The sequence below is a fragment of the Dipodomys merriami genome, unplaced genomic scaffold (genome assembly GCF_024711535.1).
Source record: "Dipodomys merriami isolate MVZ:Mamm:240054 unplaced genomic scaffold, mDipMer1.0.p SCAF_94, whole genome shotgun sequence".
Classification (NCBI taxonomy): domain Eukaryota; kingdom Metazoa; phylum Chordata; class Mammalia; order Rodentia; family Heteromyidae; genus Dipodomys; species Dipodomys merriami.
Window position 1 is genome coordinate 4,070,096 of NW_027206557.1, and position 20,113 is coordinate 4,090,208.

The 20,113-nt window shown below is 42.9% G+C and overlaps 1 protein-coding gene across 5 annotated transcripts in view; it reads left to right on the forward strand.

Moving 5' to 3' along the window:
- Window positions 1-20,113, forward strand: part of Pde1c (phosphodiesterase 1C) — a 258,131-nt gene that overhangs the window by 203,513 nt on the left and 34,505 nt on the right. For all 5 annotated transcript variants that reach the window (XM_070014239.1, XM_070014241.1, XM_070014240.1 and 2 more), the window contains 5 exons: window positions 809-890; window positions 2,383-2,503; window positions 3,374-3,549; window positions 8,087-8,314; window positions 13,728-13,805. In XM_070014239.1, coding sequence (XP_069870340.1) covers window positions 809-890; window positions 2,383-2,503; window positions 3,374-3,549; window positions 8,087-8,314; window positions 13,728-13,805 — 685 coding nt within the window. The remainder of the gene's footprint in view (window positions 1-808; window positions 891-2,382; window positions 2,504-3,373; window positions 3,550-8,086; window positions 8,315-13,727; window positions 13,806-20,113) is intronic.

The following is a 20,113-nucleotide window of genomic DNA, read 5'->3' on the forward strand; positions in this document are numbered from 1 at the left end:
CACTGAACTTTAATCTTTCAGTGTCCACACATCTCTGGGGTCCAAGGCAGGATTCAAGCAGCAGTTAGTAGCTGCTCCTCCTGAGTGGGTTTTCCAGGTGTGATTTGAGAGCTGAATCCGCTAGGAGAGGAGAGACGTCGTCTCCCTTCTTCTGGTGATGACTATTGAGTATTTGGGTCACGTTCTGATCAGCCACCCCATTGAGTTAGACTGTACATATCATTGCATTGCAGCCATGCATCTAGGGAGCTGGGGTCCTGTCAGCCATGCTTTGTCTTGTATGATTTGATAGCCCCTCATCTATTCTGGTTCTTTCTAGTCCATTTTTATGGACGAAACAGGTCCATTGGACTAGGCTAGTCCATTCTCTTGGTCCATCGGTCCAGTTTGAGTTGTAGTTTCAGTCCCTGCCCACATCCAGGAAGGGCACAGTGGTTGGTGAGGGGGCCCAGATGGACACGGGAAAGCATGGGCAGCAGCCTTTGTGGCTGTAGCTGAGGCGGTAGCAGCTCCAGGTTTCAGGACAGTTGGCCTGCTGCCTCATTTTCCCTGGGGAGCCCCCTGCTGCCCACTGAGGCTTTCTTGGGGACAGCATGTGCCTTTGTGGTGGGATGGGAAGACTGGATCCCATTGAGCTTGGCCTCCTGGCATCCTTTGTACAGAGGAAAAAGCCCCATGAAGACACATTACATCATGTAATTGTAATAATTAAAGACCAGTGGCATAAGTGGCAGTTGAAGCCGCTAAAGAAAATCTGAGCAGCCTCATCTTCTGTCCCTTAATTTACTATGATCTCCTCTGTTCCTAGGGTGACCGAGAAGCGGAGTTGGGGTTGCCCTTTTCTCCTCTATGTGACCGGAAGTCCACTATGGTTGCCCAGTCCCAAGTAGGTAGGTGCTGGCTGCTTGGGGAGAGGGAGCAGCTGGCCAAGGCCTGAAGGGCCATGGCCGCTCCGGGACCCACCTCAGGCATCGGGTGCCCACTGCCAGTACCCTGCTTCTCTGCCAGGTGGCATTGTGCAGGACTCTGACTGCATGGTGGAGCTAGGGCAGCCTCTACCCTAGGTGTGGTTGGATTCTGGCAACCTTAGGCGGTGACACTGTGGTGTTTCTCTACCAAGAGAAAAATGGGGCTTCAACTTCCCCAGGAGATAGTGAGTGCCATTGTACAGAAGCTGTTCTGCATGCAGCCTAGGAGGTCCAAGTCCCGCTTCTCCTATGTGATGCTCCTTCGAGGCCTGAGTTCAGGGCAGGCCAATCTTCTAAAGCACCCAAAAGGGGCTCTTTTAACATCCCCTTCCTCCCTTCTGCCTTCCCTCATCTCCCTTCCTCCTCCTCTTCATCTTTCCAGCTCTCCTCTCCTATATTCCTTTACTTTGGTTTTAGAAGAATGTTTTTCATTGTTGTTAGTAATGATAACTTTTGTACTGCAAGTCAATATAATACATGCATTATAAAATTCTTCAGCCATGGGAGAGGGTACCAGTCTACCAACTGTCATCAGGGATCTCTACCTGCAGAGAGTCTGAAAGCACTCAGAAAACAAATTGAATACTAATTTGTTGACTTTCCTGCTTGTATTTTGAGTACTTCTTTATTTTTTTTGTACAATGCATCGTGTGCCCCTGTTAGGTGCTGGGCACTGCCTAGGCATTGTGATATTTTAAACACAAAGTGCACTTAGTAGTTTCTTAAGACATTAAGACATTGTTGGGTGGTGGACAAGATGCAATGTACACAAAAATCCAACATGGATGCAATTTTCCAGCAAGACATTTTCATCCTTGTTGTCCTGCTCACTTCTTTTCTGTCTATTGTGATCCAGGAACTTTCTAATAGAACATTAAAAGTCACAGGACATTCCAAATATCTTCAGAGGCTTTTAATATTCCTCTAAGTCCCAGCCTCTAAGAGTTCTCCCTCCCCTGAGCTCCGGGCAGCAGCCTTTCTGAGCTTTCCTCACCCAAGCCTGAATGAACCCCTTACCACATTTACCTCTCACCCTCTTTTCCATCTTGTGTCCCCACTGTGCCCCCTCCAGAATAAGGGGCATGTGTTCTTCCCACCAGTGTTCAACCTCCACGAAGGTGTCCCCAAGTCTTCTGGGGTGAAAATTGCCCCCCTTCCCTCCCCAGGGGTCTTCATCTGACTTCTGTGTCCTGCGTACACTCTGGGGTTGTGTTGTGCTCACTCTCCTGGGAGGCGGGGGATGAGATGGGTTTTATGATCTGTCTTTTGGGGATCACCCACTGGATCAATGGAAGAGACTCCTGACATTCAGATCCCAGAATCTCTGGATTCCCTGCGCAGGAAGAGAAGCCATGTGGGTTTGCCTGGGGGCTATACCTGCTTGCTCTGCTGAGGTGTGGCTGCTTCTCTGCAGGTTTTATAGATTTCATTGTGGAGCCCACCTTCACTGTGCTCACCGACATGACGGAAAAGATTGTGAGTCCCTTCATCGATGAGACCTCCCAAACTGGTGGGACAGGACAGAGGCGTTCTAGGTCAGTAGGGATGTGGGGACCTGGTGTGGGTCTTTCTGGGTGGACAGAGTCTCCTGTGGGTGTGGCTTCGTGGTGATTGCCTTATTACCTCTCTTTTGGCTGCCTTGGTCCACCATCCCATTTCTGCAGTTGTACTGTGATGGCAGCTCTCTTCCATATCCATACAAAGCTTTGAACTTGGCCATCAGTGAGGGAGAGCATGGAAGGAATGGGAAGAGGAGGGAAAGGACCAGTCAGGAGGAAGGGAAGGCAGGAGAAGTGTAAAAACAGCAGGCCTCTGTGGATGCTCAAGATGGGCACACTGCATTGTTTTCTTAGAGAAGGTGGACTCTATTGTTCTTGTCCCCACAGTTGCACAGATTTTTGAGGACTGACTCTCTTATCTAGTCAGTTTTTAGGGGAGTGGAACCCATTTAAAGCAAGATCTTTGCATGTCATGTCTCCCACAATCTCATTTCTCTTGGACTTAAGGAACCAGAGGCAGAGGGATTGTGGGTGCAGGGAGGGAGGATAGAACTGGAGAGAAGGAGGACAAAACTACTGGTTAGCTTGGGAAAATGATTGGTTTGGAGGCAGGCACACTGTGAAACACATAGGAGTCCATGTTCAGTGATGTCACTGGATCCTAGTTACTAAGAAAGAGGACCCATGAGGAACATTGAGAATTTAGATGGTGTAATGTTAATATCATTTCCCTCCTCTCCCTGGAAACTTTAGACTTTCCCTGCTGTCATGTATAGGAAATAGGATAATTACAAACCTTGAGTCGCAGGAATTGCATGCCCACATGTAGTTTGTCTGATCACTCCTCTCGTAGCTCGCTCATTTGCACTCTTCTCTTTGGTTTGGTCTTCATTTTCTTCTCTGCAGTCTGAACAACATCAACTCCTCAGATGCAAAGCGTTCAGGTGTCAAGAGCTCTGGGTCAGAAGGAAGTGCCCCCATTAACAATTCTGTCATCCCTGTGGACTACAAGAGCTTCAAGGCCACCTGGACAGAGGTGGTGCACATCAACCGGGAGAGGTGGAGGGCCAAGGTGCCCAAAGGTAATGAGGGGGGAGGGAGACCCATCCAGGAGGCTGGTCCATGGGGCAAGGGAGACTTGCCTCGGAGACTCATCTGTGGGGTGAGGGAGAACTGTCCAGGGGGTTCATCCACTCCTTAAAGCACAGGCTTATCATCCCTCATTTATGGGTATTGCAAATCAGATGGAAATTTCAGGCCATGACATTGCAGATAAGAAGGGTTCATCATTATAGCTAGCACTCAGTGAATGATAGAACATACCAACCCCCCAGCATCATGTCCTCTTATGTGATGTGATTCAACTCCACATGAAAATTCTATGAGTGAGACCAGCATGTTTCATTCTTACTTCATGTCATGTGGCTAAATGTAAGACCTCATTCCTTCTTCTACCTAAGTAAAGTCCAGCCAGCCAGTGACCACCTGGGTCATTACATTGGGATGTAAAGAATTGAATGGGTCTTATCTTCATTTCACATGTTCACATGTTCCTTCAACAGCTTTTGCTAACTTCTGTTGAGTGTCCACTGCCTCCTAGGCTCCATGCCAGAGCCCAAGATAGAGAAATAAATAATTGGCATCCTCATCCTCCCAGTTCATAGATAGAAAGAGGAGACATTATCATGTATTTCATGTAAAAGAATAGGAGTCACCACCCCCTGACAGCCCTGAGCTCTGGACCCTTGGGCAGGATGAAGAGAGCTTTGAACCCAGTCACAGCACCTGTACTTGTGTTTTGCTTATGCTGGTGCAACACATGGCAAGAAAGTAGGAGAGTGGATGTCTTAGTTCATTTTATGTCTCAATAATAAAACCACATGATTAACAGAGAATAGACGATTATTTGCCTCAAATTTCTGGGCTACAGGAATTCTAGAAGCATGGGCCTGACATCTGGAGAGCTTGGTGGAGGGTATCATGTGGCAAGACAGAGCTAGTAGATAACTTGAGTCTCTTCCTATAAAGCCACTGATGCCATCACAGAGAGCTGCCCCTATGAAATTATAGCAGTGGAAGACCATAGGTAGTCTTGGCCACCATTGGGAGCAAGGAGTCTGCCTCTGGGCCCCTCATTGAGAGGGGACCTTTGGAATCGGAGGGAATCAGACTCAGGTGGGATTTGCTTGTACTTTGACTGGCTCCAGAATCCTGCTCAAGCAGCTGCTTATTTTATGTAAAGGCTTTAGATGTATGGGGCTTTTAGGACAGAAGTGGCCCCTTATCACTTTGGGACAGGTATTGGCTTTGTGCTATGATGGGAGCCAACATTCTTTCCTATTTTAAGCAAAGCCTTTCAGAGTCCATTCACTGCTTTCAGCATGGAAGCCTTTCCTGTTGGCAGGCACTTTAGGCAGCCATGGCTGCTGCTGCATCCTCTCAAAAGAAGTATGCTCTCCTAATCAATTGCACTCATTACACTTGAAAACCCAGGTCCTGACAACACACAGTTTAAAGAGGTGCTCGAGAATCATTTGTTTGCAAGGATCCAGCGTACTAAAATTACCCTTGGAAGCTAATCAACCAGGGAAGCATTCGAAGGTTCCTTTCCTTTCCCAACAGAAAGCCAGCCCTTTGCAAAGGACAGATAAACAGCTCAGAATTTACAATATGTGAGGTATGCAGGAAGAGCTTCACGAAATCTATTTTTCCAGCATGAAAGGGTTTGTCTGTCCGTAATGCTGGTTGGGCTCTTTGGGAAGGTATTAATAGCCAGGACTTGGGATTGATCTGAAGATGGAGAAAGGAGATGGGCCAAGGTGCAGAGCTTGGGTTATAGTGTTTTGTGCGAGGGTAGTTTGGTTCTTGAGACAAATTCTAGCTAATGGGGAAAGGAAGAAATGAAATCCAAGGTATCTTTGAGGCTCTTTGTGATTTTAATTGTGGGGACGATAATGCACATAAGAGAATGGATGTAAAGAGCAGAAGTAATGTACACAAATCATTAGAACCCAGGTTAGTGCATATTAAATAGTATAATGTACACAAATCACCAGATAAATGGTAAATGGGAGTTGCTGTTTAAACACATGAGAAAAGAAAGAGCCATTATGAAGCAAAGTTAAGGTCCTGGTAGTAAAAGCACCAATAGAAAACTCACGCTTTAGAACATGTTATGGTTGACTGATGGTAAGGAGAAATCAAATTACAATCATCTTTCTGTGGGTGGTCACTTTCCCTAGATGACTTCACACCAGTTTTCTATTTAACTCTGTGTTGGGAAGACTCATGAGGGAATCTGCTATGTCCTCACCAACCCTTCATCTGCTTTCTGTGAGTCTTGTCATAACGGGTCACATCAACATGAATAGTCTAAAATGGGGAGCAAAAGGAAATAGGCCATGAAATTTGTGGTCTGCTAGACTCAAAGCTCTATGAATGTCAAGATGTTGAATACAACACCTGAAAAATGAATTCACCATGTGCATGCCACCAGGAGATTGGCCATATGTAAATTAGAGTGCCTTCGCCTATTTTTTCATCATATGACAATTTTATCACTACTAATAATTTCACCATGAGAATATAAAGGAATGTGATTGTAATGGGGAAACAAAACTCTACCTTCTATGGGCATATTTTCTTCTCTCTTACATTTGATGTTGCTCATTTTGCACATTCGTTTCAATTAGGTTAATTTTGATTAGTACCCTTTGGCTGATTATACTGATATTAGCAATTTCAGATCCAAGCCAGAATTAGAAATTTGAGCAAGCAGAGCCACTCGCCTGGAGGTGGTTGCTGCTGAGAACAAAATCGCAGCGGTGCAAGCTCATGTGATTTGATCATGATGTCACCAAGGCACCATGCATGAATCTAAATATTAACTGTCATTGTATGTAGTTGCCCTTGGACAAAAACAGATTGGGTACTGAAATGTATTTCTTCTAAGGTGATTTATTTTTACATTTTCCATGGGAAATTGGTCTGACTGAGTTGTCACATGAATTTTTCTTGCTTGGGTACTATTTTATGGTCCTTTGTAGCCAACCAGGATTTAATGCCTTCAGTTTTTATCAAGATCATTTTCAACACAGATATTTTGAACGTTGAACGATGGCCATATTCAGTGGGGGAGGATTTAAATGATTTCTCCTGAAAATGAGCTCTGAGTATAATGAATTTGCCTTGCTGTGCCTCAGTTTCCCTCTCTGTATAAAACAAACAGTCATCTTTTTATTCACTTATATTAGAGGTTAAGGAAGCTGATGTTTGTTAAACAACTCTCTCAGACCGGGTTCTGAGAGTGTGTATATGTGCTTTTGTTTTATGCTAATGAATGGTGTTGAAAGTGAAATATGTATAAACAAGGCTACACTGGCAGATGGTATAAATCACACACATGGGGTGTGTTACCCTGAATACACAAATACCTCAGGAGGATATGTTGTGTGCCAGGTGCTGCACCAAGCAGGGATAAGATGGTACATGAGCCCTATCCTAGGACATTGAAGAAAGAGCAGAGGGAGCCAGGCAGAAGATGGCATTCATTCTGCAAGAACATTCTTTCACTTTTTAGCTGTCCATGTCTACAGAAATTAGGAGACTATTATACTGCAGATGGACATGATAAATTTATTTATAAAGAAATATTCCCATGTTAGTGGAAATAATAAATGCAACTTGTTGGAAAGTAGTGTCATGAAACACTGAAAAACAAATATTCCAACTTTCAATCAGAGCTTCTCAATCCTTATTGCTCGGAGAAAACATTCAAAATAGCCTATCCTTGTTCCTCTTCCTTCAGAATCTGCTTTAATTTGTATAGTGGGAGGTGAAGTCACTGATCTGGAGGGAGGAATAAATGGGAGGGTGGATGGATGGATGGATGGATAATCTGATGGATCAATAGAAGAATGGGTGAAAATGCCATCACACATTAAAGAGAACATCTGAGGAAAGGGAATGGCATAGGAAAATAAAGTCAGACATCATGAACATATACCATAAGCATCCTGAACCATGAACCTAGACCTTATATGGATTATGGGCTGACAGCAGGTAGAATGAAAATGAGAATGTCCGGATGCACAAATACAGTCATATGTGAGGCAGCTTTTTGTGAATACTAACACAAGGGGAAGAAAAAGGGCTCTCAAAAATGATCTGTAGGGCAACGTCAACACACGTGGAGACAAATGCAGTGATGCTTTCCACGTGGTGGTTGTGGAACAATCTGGAAGGCCTTAGAAGTGTGCCGGATGCTGCCTGGCTCTGTAGGCCATAATGTGGGACTCGGCCTTGTCAGGGACCAGATGCTTTCCCAGACATGCATCACCTGAAACAGGCCTGTCCGTGGACATTGACCAGACCATCTAGTCCTGACCCCTGGCCGAATCTGCTTTTGCAAAAGAGTGATTTTTGAGTAACTTATATTTTGAATTAACCAAAGAAATATACACCCCCCCCCCAAATTTAGTAAATACCTTAGGCCATTTTTGTGTATTAATTGATATTTTCCTCCAAAGAGGCAACTCTCCTAATGTCCTCTTTGTCTCCTTTCTTCTGTCTTTCTTTCTGTCTCCTTTCCCTGCTTTCACCAACTTGCTGGGGATACAGAGGAGAAGGCCAAGAAGGAAGCAGAGGAGAAGGCTCTCCTGGCCGCCGAGGAGAAGCAGAAGGAAATGGAAGCCAGAAGCCAGGCTGAAGAAGGTGCTGCCAACAAAACAGAGAAGAAGACTTCAGAAGCCAAGAGTCAAGGCAATGGCACCCGTCCCAACAAAGGTGACCACCCTCGTGGGAAGAACCCCAAAGGCGACAAGGCCTCTGGAGGAAAGCAGCAGAATGGTGAGGAGGGACGGGCTCATCTGTGTCTTTCTGTCCTTCTCTATGGGAGAATTTGCCCCTTCCTGACCACCAGGGGTAGTTACTGCTCACAACACCAGCACAGTCCTGAGGGCTTTGCTGGCATAGGTGTGATGGAAGGACACACACACCCAGCAGCCAGGCTGCAGGGGTGTGCATCCCCTTCCCCTTCAGCATGCAGGTTGCACACAATATGGTGAATCAGATATATTGGCTTGCCTATAGCTGAGGATTTCCTAGGATATAAGGCTCTCAGTTTTAAAACCAAAGGGAGAGAGCCACCATAACTCTTGTCATCGATCATTTCTTATGTTGAATGCACTAAATACTTACTCATTAGCAACTATATCAAGTGCTATTCTAGGCACGAGTGCCTTAGCAACAGAAATGTCATTGGAAACTCATGATGTCATCGGGATATGGTGAAATACTGGTGGAATGTGGGCAAGGAGTCATAGGAGCATGGAAGATAAAATGCCCAATAATCATATACAAAGAACAAGGCACCAGCTTTGTTGGGGGCTGGAGGTGGGGGTGAATTATCAGGGAAATCCTCAAGAGGAAGAAGAGTCTGAACCAGGTTGTTTCTTTTTTGTTGTTGTTTGTGTGTGTGTGTGTGTGTGTGTGTGTGTGTGTGTGTATGTGTGTGTGCGCATGTGTGCCTGTGTGTGTGAGAGACAGAGAGAGAGAGAAGAGAGAGAGAGGAAGAGAGAGAGAGATTGAGAGAGAGCGAGAGAGAGAGAGAAGAGAGAGAGATTGAGAAAGAGTGAGAGAGAGAGAGAGAGAGAGAGAGAGAGAGAGAGAGAGAGAGAGAGAGAGAGAGAGAGAGAGAGAGAGAGAGTGTTGTGGGGCTTGGACTCAGGGCCTGGGTGCTGTCCTTGAGCTCTTTTGCTCTAGGCTAGTGCTGTACCACTTTGAGCCACAGCTCCACTTCTGGATTTCTAGCGGTTAATTGGAGATGAGAATCCCAAGGGCTTTCCTGCCCAGGCTGGCTTTGAACCTTGATGCTCAGATCTCAACCTCCTGAGTAGCTAGGATTACAGTAGTGAGCCACCAGTGCCCCGCCTCTGTGCTAGGTTTTGAAGATTGCAGTTTGAAGCAGCAGTTTGCTGCTCAGGTGGGAGTGGGGCTTCCCACTGGGTCCTGGGTGTGCTTCCTGTGCTTAGGGAAGGTTTACAAGTTCAGAGTCTCCACCATTCACTTGTGTCAGGTAAGCCAGGCAGCATTGTAGCCAAAGTCCATAGTCTGCCTCCTCTAGCTGGCTTTGTCTGGATGACTTAAGCTTTCTCTGTGTCTGCAAAATACACAAAACATCATTCATAACACAGACCTCTGTGAGCCTTTGCTGATGATCATGGGAGAAAAAAATTTCCAAAAAACACACCATCAAACAAAAAGGCAACAGCAACACAGCCCTCATTTCCTGTACCACATGCTGTGTTAAGGCGTCCAATTCTCTTGTCTGCGCAGAAGGACCAGGTATTTTCCTCTGGTTCTAGATGTTATGCTACAGGTCTGGGGAGCAAACAGGCAGAAAGTGCATAGAGTAACATACATATGAGTATAATTGGGTAATGATGTTTTAATACACCTGTAAAAGTAGCCCATAACACATTCCAGAAATGTACATAAACACTCTTACATGATCTTTCTAAGAGACAAGGAAGGCCATTGCCCCAACCAGTCTGGTTCTGGAGACTTCTCGCAATGAATGTGCAATATTCACGTGAGCACAGTTTGGAAAAATAAAGATTTGGTCCAGCTAGAATACAGGGTGCCCCAGTTGAGGTTTTGCCTGCCTTCTCTCTTTTTTGAGATCAAATTGACCAACTTCCCTGTTGGTTCATAAGCCCAGGGATGAAGCATCAGCCCAGATCCAGCTGGAGCTGAATCCAGAGCATAAACTCACTGTGCCCAGCTCAGGGCTTTCTTCACCATGGTGACCTGAGCTGAGTTTGTGGCCAGACATAAGTAGAGCCAGGGGGTGCAGCATTCCCTCTCCCCAGTAAGCACAGGAAAGCTTGTCTTGTGGAAGATACTTCTTAAGGGGTGGGGGATGGTGGCTGAGTCAAGCTTCACATGCTGGAAAACTCTTAGATAAATCTCCCATTTCAAACAAAGGGACATGAAGGATGAATGAAAACAGTGATGAGAATAACACGACCATTTACTCAGTGTTCAGCATGCCAGAGGTTGTGCTTGTGATTTCCCCTCGACATTAAATATTTTAAAATCCTAGCAACTCTTATCAGGTAGAGACATTTTTTTCTCCTCTTGCACATGGAAGAGATGTGGAGATGTTAAATTACTTGCATAAGCAATCAGCAAGCCCTTACAATGTGCCAGGTCTGGCATGGTTGTGGAGGTGGGCATGGAAGGTGGAGACTTACCTGCTGTCCACAGGAAGCTCATTTTCGATCACAGAAGTTGGCACATGGTTCCTGTAACCAGCCAGAGAGTGGACATTTCTGGCTTCGAAAGCCACAAGGTCTCTATTACAACGATTCGACACTCCCCTAGCCAGAGCAGGGCTAAAAATGGTACAGGAACCAAGGGCCATATCTGAATTCCAATACAACTTCATTTATGGAAATTGAAATGTGAATTCTCACTAATGTGTTTGTATCACAAAAGTCTTAACATTCTCCTCAAACCTTTTGGAGATGTAAAAACCATTTTCAGTCCATCAATCACACAGTGGTAGTTGTGCCGGGTTTGACCCGTGGTTTCCCACGATTGGGTCAGTGAGAGTAATCAATGGACGCCAAAAAGCTAGAGGAGGCTGATGAGACAGCCATTGTTTATTTTCAAGATAACTGGGGGCAGGGCTGCACTACACAAATTAGGAGCCTGAGTCTTCAAGGAGGCTGGCTGGATTTGCAACTGTGTTTACTTCCCAAAGTCAGCAGTAGTCCACCATTTCCCTGGAAAATTAAGCCTGAGATGAAAGGTGGGAAAAGAAATCAATTTAGTGCAGTAATAAGTAAGGCTAATGGCAATTGGGGACTTTGATTCAGCAGCCTAATTAAGATGATTTATAACTGCCCAGAAAGGCTCTTGTGTTTCCCCTGTTTATTGAGCAACAGCTCACATTCGCCATTATTCTCTGTGCAGCCCAAGGGAAATTACCTAATGGGTTCTGTTCAGGAGCATGGAGCATGCATGTGCCCCTTTCCTGGTGCCCTGCTTCATGGACTGACAAGGCCATCCTTGGAGGCTTGGTCCCTGCTGGGCAATGACAACACCCTCTAATTGGACTTTTGTCTCCATCAGGCAACTTCCTGAGCCTTCCTAGCCCTGGCTGCTAGCATCCCCCAGCAAACCCAACATCTGGGTCGACTTTTGGAAGATGTTCTGGTCTTATAAAACTTGGGGTAAATCTGTATTCAGAGCATCCTGAAACTTGGTAGAGGGCTTGCAAAGTGTAAAAGCTTATGCAAAGGGGAGGACCCATGTCCTAGGGGACTTAAAGTGTTGACATGACTTGTGATCCTCAAGGTCATCTCTGACTCCATCCACAGGAAAGGCCAGTATATGAACTGCTCTGAGGGCTTTCCAAAGAAAGACTTCTCTCTGGTTACCAGTGTGATAGAGAGTGAAGGTCAGGTGCTGTATGAAGCCTGAAGATGTATGAAGCCAGGTCATTTCAGTGCAGAATAAGAAAGAGAGGAAGGCTGGAGAGCTTAAAAGTATATATATATATATATACTTTTTAAAATATATATCTATACTTATATATATACTTTTTTAATATACTTTTATATATACTTATATATATATATATATATATATATATATATATATATATATATGATAGGAAGGATATCATACCCAAAGATGTCCTTGAGTTAGCCTTAGATAACAATTTCTTCATAGATCTCAAGGGCAGTGGGGTTTAGAAATGGGAAGAGTAACTAAAATCTGAAAGGAAAGTAGCCACTGATGGTATACAATGGTGGGCCATGTTGGCCCCTGGGCCATGAGTTATTGACCCTTGTGCATGGAGACTATGGCTGTGTTTAATTTCTACTTACTAGTTAATGCCTGTAACTGTGGAGTGAATTTTATGCTAACTTGGAGATTTTTGACTTGTAGAGAAGATGGCCCAAAGGGTTTCTTTTCGCCCTCCCTCCCTCCCTCCCTCCCTTCTTCCCTCCCTCCCTTCCTTCTTCCCTCCCTCCCTCCCTTCTTCCTTCCTTCCTTCCTTCCTTCCTTCCTTCCTTCCTTCCTTCCTTCCTTCCTTCAGCATATGGGCTGTGAATGGCGGCTCTCCAGCAGAGTTGTCTTCATTTAATGTTCATAAATATCTTCCATAAATGCTCTTAAAACCATCTTATAAACTCACTAGCTCCCTCATAACTGAATTAAATACATATTTTTTCACACATTCATTCTACATTTCCAAGAATAGTATTCTTTTTAGCCTTAAAAACAGCACATTAGCTGGGCACCAATGGCTCATGCCTGTAATCCTAGCTACTCAGGAGGCTGAGATCTGAGGATCATGGTTCAAAGCCAGCCTTGGCAGGAAAGTCCATGATACTCTTATCTTCAATAAACTACTCAGAAAAAAGCCAGAAGTGGTGCTGTGGCTCAAGTAGTAGAGCACAAAGAGGCACAGAGACAGAGCCCAGGCCCTGAGTTCAAGCCCAAGAACCAGCAAAAGCAAGCAAGCAAGCAAACAAGCAAACAAAAATAAACCCGAAACAAAAACTGCATATTAACTTGGAAGGGAGGGGGGTTGGGAGGAGGAAAACTGGGAGAACATGAGGGAGGGAGGGACACTATTAAAAAAGAAATGTAGCTAGTACCTGACTTATATAACTGTAACACCTCTATATACCACCTCTACAATATAGTTGAATAAAAAATAAAATTTTAAAACCTGCACATTAACGAGCTCATTAATTAGAATACCACTTGAACTCTGCTTTCGAATGATGACCATTTTTGAGTGATGTGACAGTCAGTCCTAACATACTTGGAAGACGTTTATCCTTATGCTCATAAAGCAGATGCTACACTCCCATTTTACAGACAAGTAAACGAAGCATGGGGCTGTGAAATGCTGTTAATGAGTAGAACTCACATTTTATACCGGCTGTTCCTCATCCCATAGTCTAACAATAAAATTTAACAATATTCCTGGAAAAATAACACTGTTGGCTTAATTACAACCCTGTCTGACAGGAGTTTTCTGTTGTAATTTCTGACTAGAATCCTAGTTCCAGAACCTAACATGGTTACAGATGATACTTTTTACGCTGAGACAGGAATTCCTTCATGACCATAAAAATTGTGCTACACTCTCTTTCCTCGCCTGACAGGTTTAAAGATATTTACGACTTTCCCCTCAGCTGTAGCATTAACTGTTTGTCATGTTTATTGTTTTCAGGTGACTTGAAAGATGGTAAAAATAAGGCAGACAAGAAGGATCACGCCGCCGTCGGAAATGATTCAAAGAAAACAGATGGTAAGAGTGACATTCTCATTATATAATCTCACAAAATGTGCAATGTTAAAAGCTTGTCAGAATCATGCCTAAACTTAAAATAGTGGTTGTCATCATACATTCTTATATTGTACCCCAAAAAATAGAGCACTACATAAAAAGAGCACTGTCACCTCTTTTTCTCAATATTTCTCAAGTATCTCAGCTTCTTTTTAACTCCTCCATAGTTTCTTCATTATCCATGCATACTTTCTATTCTCTCTCTGTCCTGCCTTCAGCTTTTATTCTAAAGTTCATAAAAAATTAGTTCTGGGCTTTCTAATTGCAGTGCAGTGGTGTAAAAATATATATCAATGAATTACAGATTTGAGGTCATGAAGTATATTTCATAGATAGGCTATGTTCCATGTTTTAGTCTTGGCATTTTTATTTACCTTGAGTGAACTATTGTTTTGTTAAAGACAAAAAACAAGAGTCTGTTCAGTTTTTACATTGGGAGGTACTATAAATGTTTACAGAGATAAAGAAAAAACCTGAAGACTACCACAATGTAAAACTATAGTTAGCGTAAGCCAGCATTGTGACACACTACAAGCACTACCTTACTTGTCATAAACATCTTTCTACTCTTTCTAAAATCTGGAAACTCAACTGATCATGGTGGTTCACATCTGTAATCCCAGCTATGTAGGAAGCATAGATGGGTAGATAGCAGCTCAAAGCCAGCCCAGGCAAAAGCCAGTGTGATTCTATCTCAAACACAAGCCAGGTATGGTAGCCCACACCTGTAATCCTAGATACCCAAGAGACAGAGATAGGAGGATCAGTCCAAGGCTGTCCTGGGGAAAAAGGAAAAATAAAGCCATTTGGGCTAGGGGTATGTGGCTTAAGTGGTAGAGTGGTTAAATAAGCACAAGGGCCTGAGTTCAATTCCCAAGACAGCAATAAATAGTAAGTAAATAAATAACTTGGAAGGTGAAATCATGTCCCCCTGTCTTCTTAGACTGTCAGCTTGAGAAACCTACCTTACCAGCAGCACAGACTTCATTGTTTCAGTCATGATGGGGCTCGTTGCTAGTTATCCTCTTGTGCAAGGCCATGTTCTTAAGCTAAGCATGAGTTTCCAAGATCTGTGTTGCTGAGTCCAGGGTTCTTTTGGAATCGTATTTCCTGGGAGATATGTATTTGTATTTGTCCCTCAGTTTGTTGTTGACAAGTTTGGTTAAAATACCTATGAAGAGCAAATGCCAGGCCATAGGGTTGAGGAGTGAGAAGTGATCTGAGCACAACTCCTCCTCCACATCTATTAGAGAAGTCGTCCCTTAGCTTTCAGCCTTAAGCCATAGTGATGTGCTGTCTTTACTCTGGTGTGAACTCATTTTCCTTTTAAGATTATTCGCAGCCTTCACACCAGGGTCTTCACACACAGAATACTTAGGAACTTTCATCTGAGCTTTTCTCTCAACTTGCTTATGCAAACAGAAACCACTGGCCTGGTCATCCTACTCTCCTGGATTCCTTGTAGTTAAGGAAAATGAATTATGCAGAAATAAAATGATCATTTCTCAGCCAAATACCAGAGTCCTTTGCCAGGCATCATTCATTAGAAGCAAAGCAGAAAAATGTCCAGGGGCAGCTAGTGACCCAGTACCAGGATACCCGCCCAGTGACCACTTCTGGTGACTGACCATTGCCCTCTCGTCCCAACACCTGAAGTTCACAAGCCCAGAATAGATCAAGTTCAAAGCTTTGAATATGGAATCTTGTTTTGTTTTGTTTTGCTGGTCGTGGGGCCTGATCTCTGGGCTTGGGTGCTGTCCCTCAGCTCTTCAGCTCAAGGCCAGTGCTCTATCACTTGAGACACAAAGCCGCTTCTAGCTTTTTTTTCTTATATGGTGCTTAGGAATCGAACCCAGGGCCTCATGCATGCAAGGCAAGCGCTCTACCACTGAGCCACCTTCCCAGCTGAATATGGAATCTTGAATCTCACTGACTTGTTAATTGTGCTCTATACAGCTACTATAATGCCAGCAAGTGGGCATTGCAGATTGTTTTCTAACCTTCATAAAACCTTTGATGTAATATTTATTAAACTAATTTATAATGTAGCAAAGGAGTGAAATGGGTTTGGGGTAACAGGGAAGTTAGTGAAGTAAGTGACAGATTTGTCTAATGAACAGGATCCTTGTTCTCAATGCACAGTGAACAGCTTATAGTGAATTAAGGACAGAGAAGCTCTCACTTCCATTTCCTTTCTTCCATCCACAACTTTGACTCCCACGGCTTCCAGAAGGATCTGATGTGTGACCATATACTTGTAAGCTCATAGGGAAACATGGGTGTAGAAATGTACTTCGATTTCATTGGTGAACAAACATGTCAGTGAGCATTAGTACGATGAGACTTAGAGCCCTGAGCTTCAGTGACTGATAGTCCAAAACCTTGGCTGGGGGCATGGCTTCAATGGGGGAACACCTGCCTGACAAGCACAAGGCCCTGAGTTCAAGCCCCAGTACACCAAAACAAACAACAAGCACAAGGCCATGAGTTTAAACCTCAGTACCACTAAAAGAAAGACCCCCCCCCCAGCCAACAACTTTCCCAAGAATAAAGCTACTTCTTGGCTCATGAAGGACAAAAGAATTTGACAATTTTCTTTTACCCTCTCCTTTTTAAAAAAAACTATAAATATGATATACACAAGGGTTATCCTTTCATAAGTCAGTTAAAAAGTACATTTCTTTTTGGACAATGTCATTCCTTTCTTCCCTCTCTCCCAGTTTTCTCTTTCTATCCCTGCCCACAAGTTATGTAGTTCATAATGTCTAGTCAGTACTACTGCTGCATTTGTTTACCTTTTGTCCCTCCATTTCTATGTTTCCCCTTGCTTCCCCAAAGACAGATAAATGAACAAACAAGACAAAAAAACCCTCTTGCTTCCACTTCCTGGAATTTTTTTGATAAATATTATTTTACATGATCAAAGGCACAGAGACATTGTGCCTTTGTATTCCTCCCAAGAGTATTCTCCTTTGGTCTCACTGTGTGTGAATGCCCAGAGTCCTGTATAATTTATCATGTCCTGGCATATTTTAGATGTAGCTTCTTCATATGAGAGAAAAACATGTGCCACTTGTCTCTCTGAGCTTGGCTTGCCTCACGTAACATGAGTTGTTCCAGGTCCATCCATTTCTCTGCAAATTCCATTGTGTATAGGTACCACAGCACATTTTTGGGATCCGCCTATCTATTGTAGGGCATCTGGGCTATTTCCATATCTTGGCTATTGTGAATATTGCGACCAGTGAACATGGATGTGCAGGTGTCTTTATCATATCCTGTTTCATAATGTTCTGGGTGTGGTATGGCTGGATCATAGGGAGGGTCTATGTTTAGTGTTTTGAGGAACCTCTAGACTGCTGTCCGGTGGCTGTCCAGATTACATTCCTACCAACAGTGCAGTAAGGTTCCTGTTCCACCATATCCCCACCAACATTTGTTGTCTGAGCTCAGGATATTGACCAGTCTAACTGGGGTGAGATGGAATCTCAAAGTTGTTTTGATTTGCGTTTCCTTTACAACCAGGGCTATTGGGCATTTTCTCATGTGTGTCTGCTGTTCTTATTCTTCTGAGATGTCTCTCCTTAGCTCCTTTGCCTATTTAGTGATTGGTTTATTAGCTTTGGGAAGGCTTAATTTCCTGAGGTTCTTGTCTATTTTGGATATTAGGCCTTTGTCAGATGTATTGCTGGTAAAGATCTCACAGTCTGTTGGCTGTCTTTATAACTTAGTAACTATATCTTTTGCTGTGTGGAAACTTATAATTTTGATATTATCCCATTTATCAAGTCTCTTATCTGTTGTGTCCCTGGGACTCTTGAAAAAGTTTCTGTCTGTGTCTATAAGTTCTAGTGTTTTTCCCACTCCCTGATGTCGATCAAAGGATCCACTTTGAATTTTGTGCACAGATGACAAACAGGAATCCTCTTTTAGCTTTCTGTATATGGTTGCACAGTTTTCCCACCACCAATTATTTTTTTTAATTTAATTTAATTTTATTTGAGAACATACTGTACAGAGGGGTTACAATTACATGGGCAGGATAATGCATACATTTCTTACCAAGCATTGCAGCCTCCTCCTTTGTTTACCCTTCACCTCCCTTCCCAGCCTCCTCCCTCCCCCCCAATCCTTCCCCCCCCGCCCCCCGCACCGACATTGTAAAGTTCGTTTTTGACATGACATTTTGTACTTCTCATTGTTGCAACAGGTCCACCTGAATCCTTAAATGACTTGTTTTTCCCCATCTCCTCCACAAGTTATACTGACATCAAATATAGTGAAAGCAGGGGTTATACTGTGGGGGAGGGACATACAAAGCAACAAAGAAATAATCTTATAAATGCATTAGAAACACATGCATGAAACAAAAAAAACATTAAAATACATATTTAAGGGTTCATTTTCCTAACATCACATTATCTGACCTTTTCTGCTTGACTCATACATATACTAGATATTGCAAATAAGGGAAACCATGGGACCTATGTTTCTTTGGGCCTGGCTTACTTCACTTAATATAATTTTTTCCAAGCCTTTCCATTTCCTAACAAATGGGGCAATGTCATTCTTTCTGATTGAGGCATAGAATTCCATTGTGTATATATACCACATTTTCTTGATCCATTCATCTACTGAGGGGCATCTGGGTTGGTTCCATATCTTAGCTATGGTAAATAATGCTGCAATAAACATAGTTGTGCTGGTAGCTTTAGTGTGGTCTTGTTTGTAAACATTTGGATAAATGCCCAAAAGTGGGATTGCTGGGTCATAGGGGAGCTCTATGTGAAGTCTTTTGAGGAACCTTCATACTGCTTTGAAGAGGCTATCTTTTTTCCACTGTATATCCATTATCAAATATCAGATGACTGTAGGTACATGGTTTTATTTCTGGGTCTTCTAGTTTGTTCTATTGATCTTTGGGTCTATTTTTGGGCAATACCAAGCTGTTTTTGTTACTATATATAACTCAGTAGTAGAACTTGAGGTCAGGGATTGTGATACTAGCAGCATTGCCTTTTTTTTTTTTTTTTTTTTTTTTTTTTGCCTATAATTGCTTTGTCTATTCAAGGTCTTTTTTTACCATATGAATTTTTGGATTGTTTTCTCTATCTTGGTAAAGAATGTCATTGAGCTTTTGTTGAGGATTGCACTGCATTTGTAGATCATTTTTTGGTAGTATGGCCATTTTCACAATATTGATTCTACTTATACATGAATGTGGAAGATCTTTCCATTTCCTGATGTCCTCTTTGATTCCTTTCTTCTAGTTTTTATAATTTTTGCTATAAAGGTCTTTTGCTTCTTTGGTTAGGTTTATTTTCAGACAATTTTTGAGGCTATTGCAAATGGAGTTGTTTTCTTGATATCCCTTTCTGCTTGGGCATTGTTGGCATAAAGAAAGGCTACTGACTTTTGTGGGTTTATTTTGCATACAGCTACTTTGTACTTTGCCAAAGTTGTTGATCAGCTCTAGGAACTTGGGGATGGAGTCTTTGGGGTTCTTTAGCTATGATATCACACCATCTGCAAATAGGAATAGTCTGACTTCTTCTTTCCCTATGTGAATCCTTTTTGTATCCTTTTTTATATCTTTTGTTTGCCTTATTGCTCTGGCTAAGAGTTCTAGAACTATACTGAAGAGGAGCAGAGAGAGTGGTGATCCTTAGTGTGTTCTTGATTTTAGAGGAAATGTTTTTACTTTTTCACTATTTAGTATACTGTTGGCTATTGGTCTGTCATATAAATCCTTTATTATTTTGTGATATGTTTCTTCTCTTCCTAGCTTCTCCAGAGCTTTAAACATGATTGGATGTTGGATTTTGTCAAATGCATCTATTGAGATGCATCTATTGTCTTTGACTCTGTTAATGTGGTATATTATGTATACCATCTCCTTTTTACTCATTAAAGGCCTTTCTGCTCTAGAAAATTTGTGAAAGGGTATCTGTAGGTCAGTTGTTTCTTTATTAAGTCTTCAAATGTATAGAGACAACACTTGGAACGTTTATTTTTAGTGTATCTTTTTTTCTGGTGATCAGGAGGAGTTAATGAACTTTACAATGACTGTTCTTATTACAACCTCTGAGAATGTTGATGGGTAATTCTCTGTAATTTTGGGGGAGAATTTGGTCATCATTCATGCCACTGCAATCTAACCCACCGGCCGAGGTTTACCGTTGTAATGTTGTAAACATTGACAGAGAAATCCAGTCGGTTATTCCCAAACTCTCATGACCTGGGGCACACATAGAGGGAAGGGTAAATTA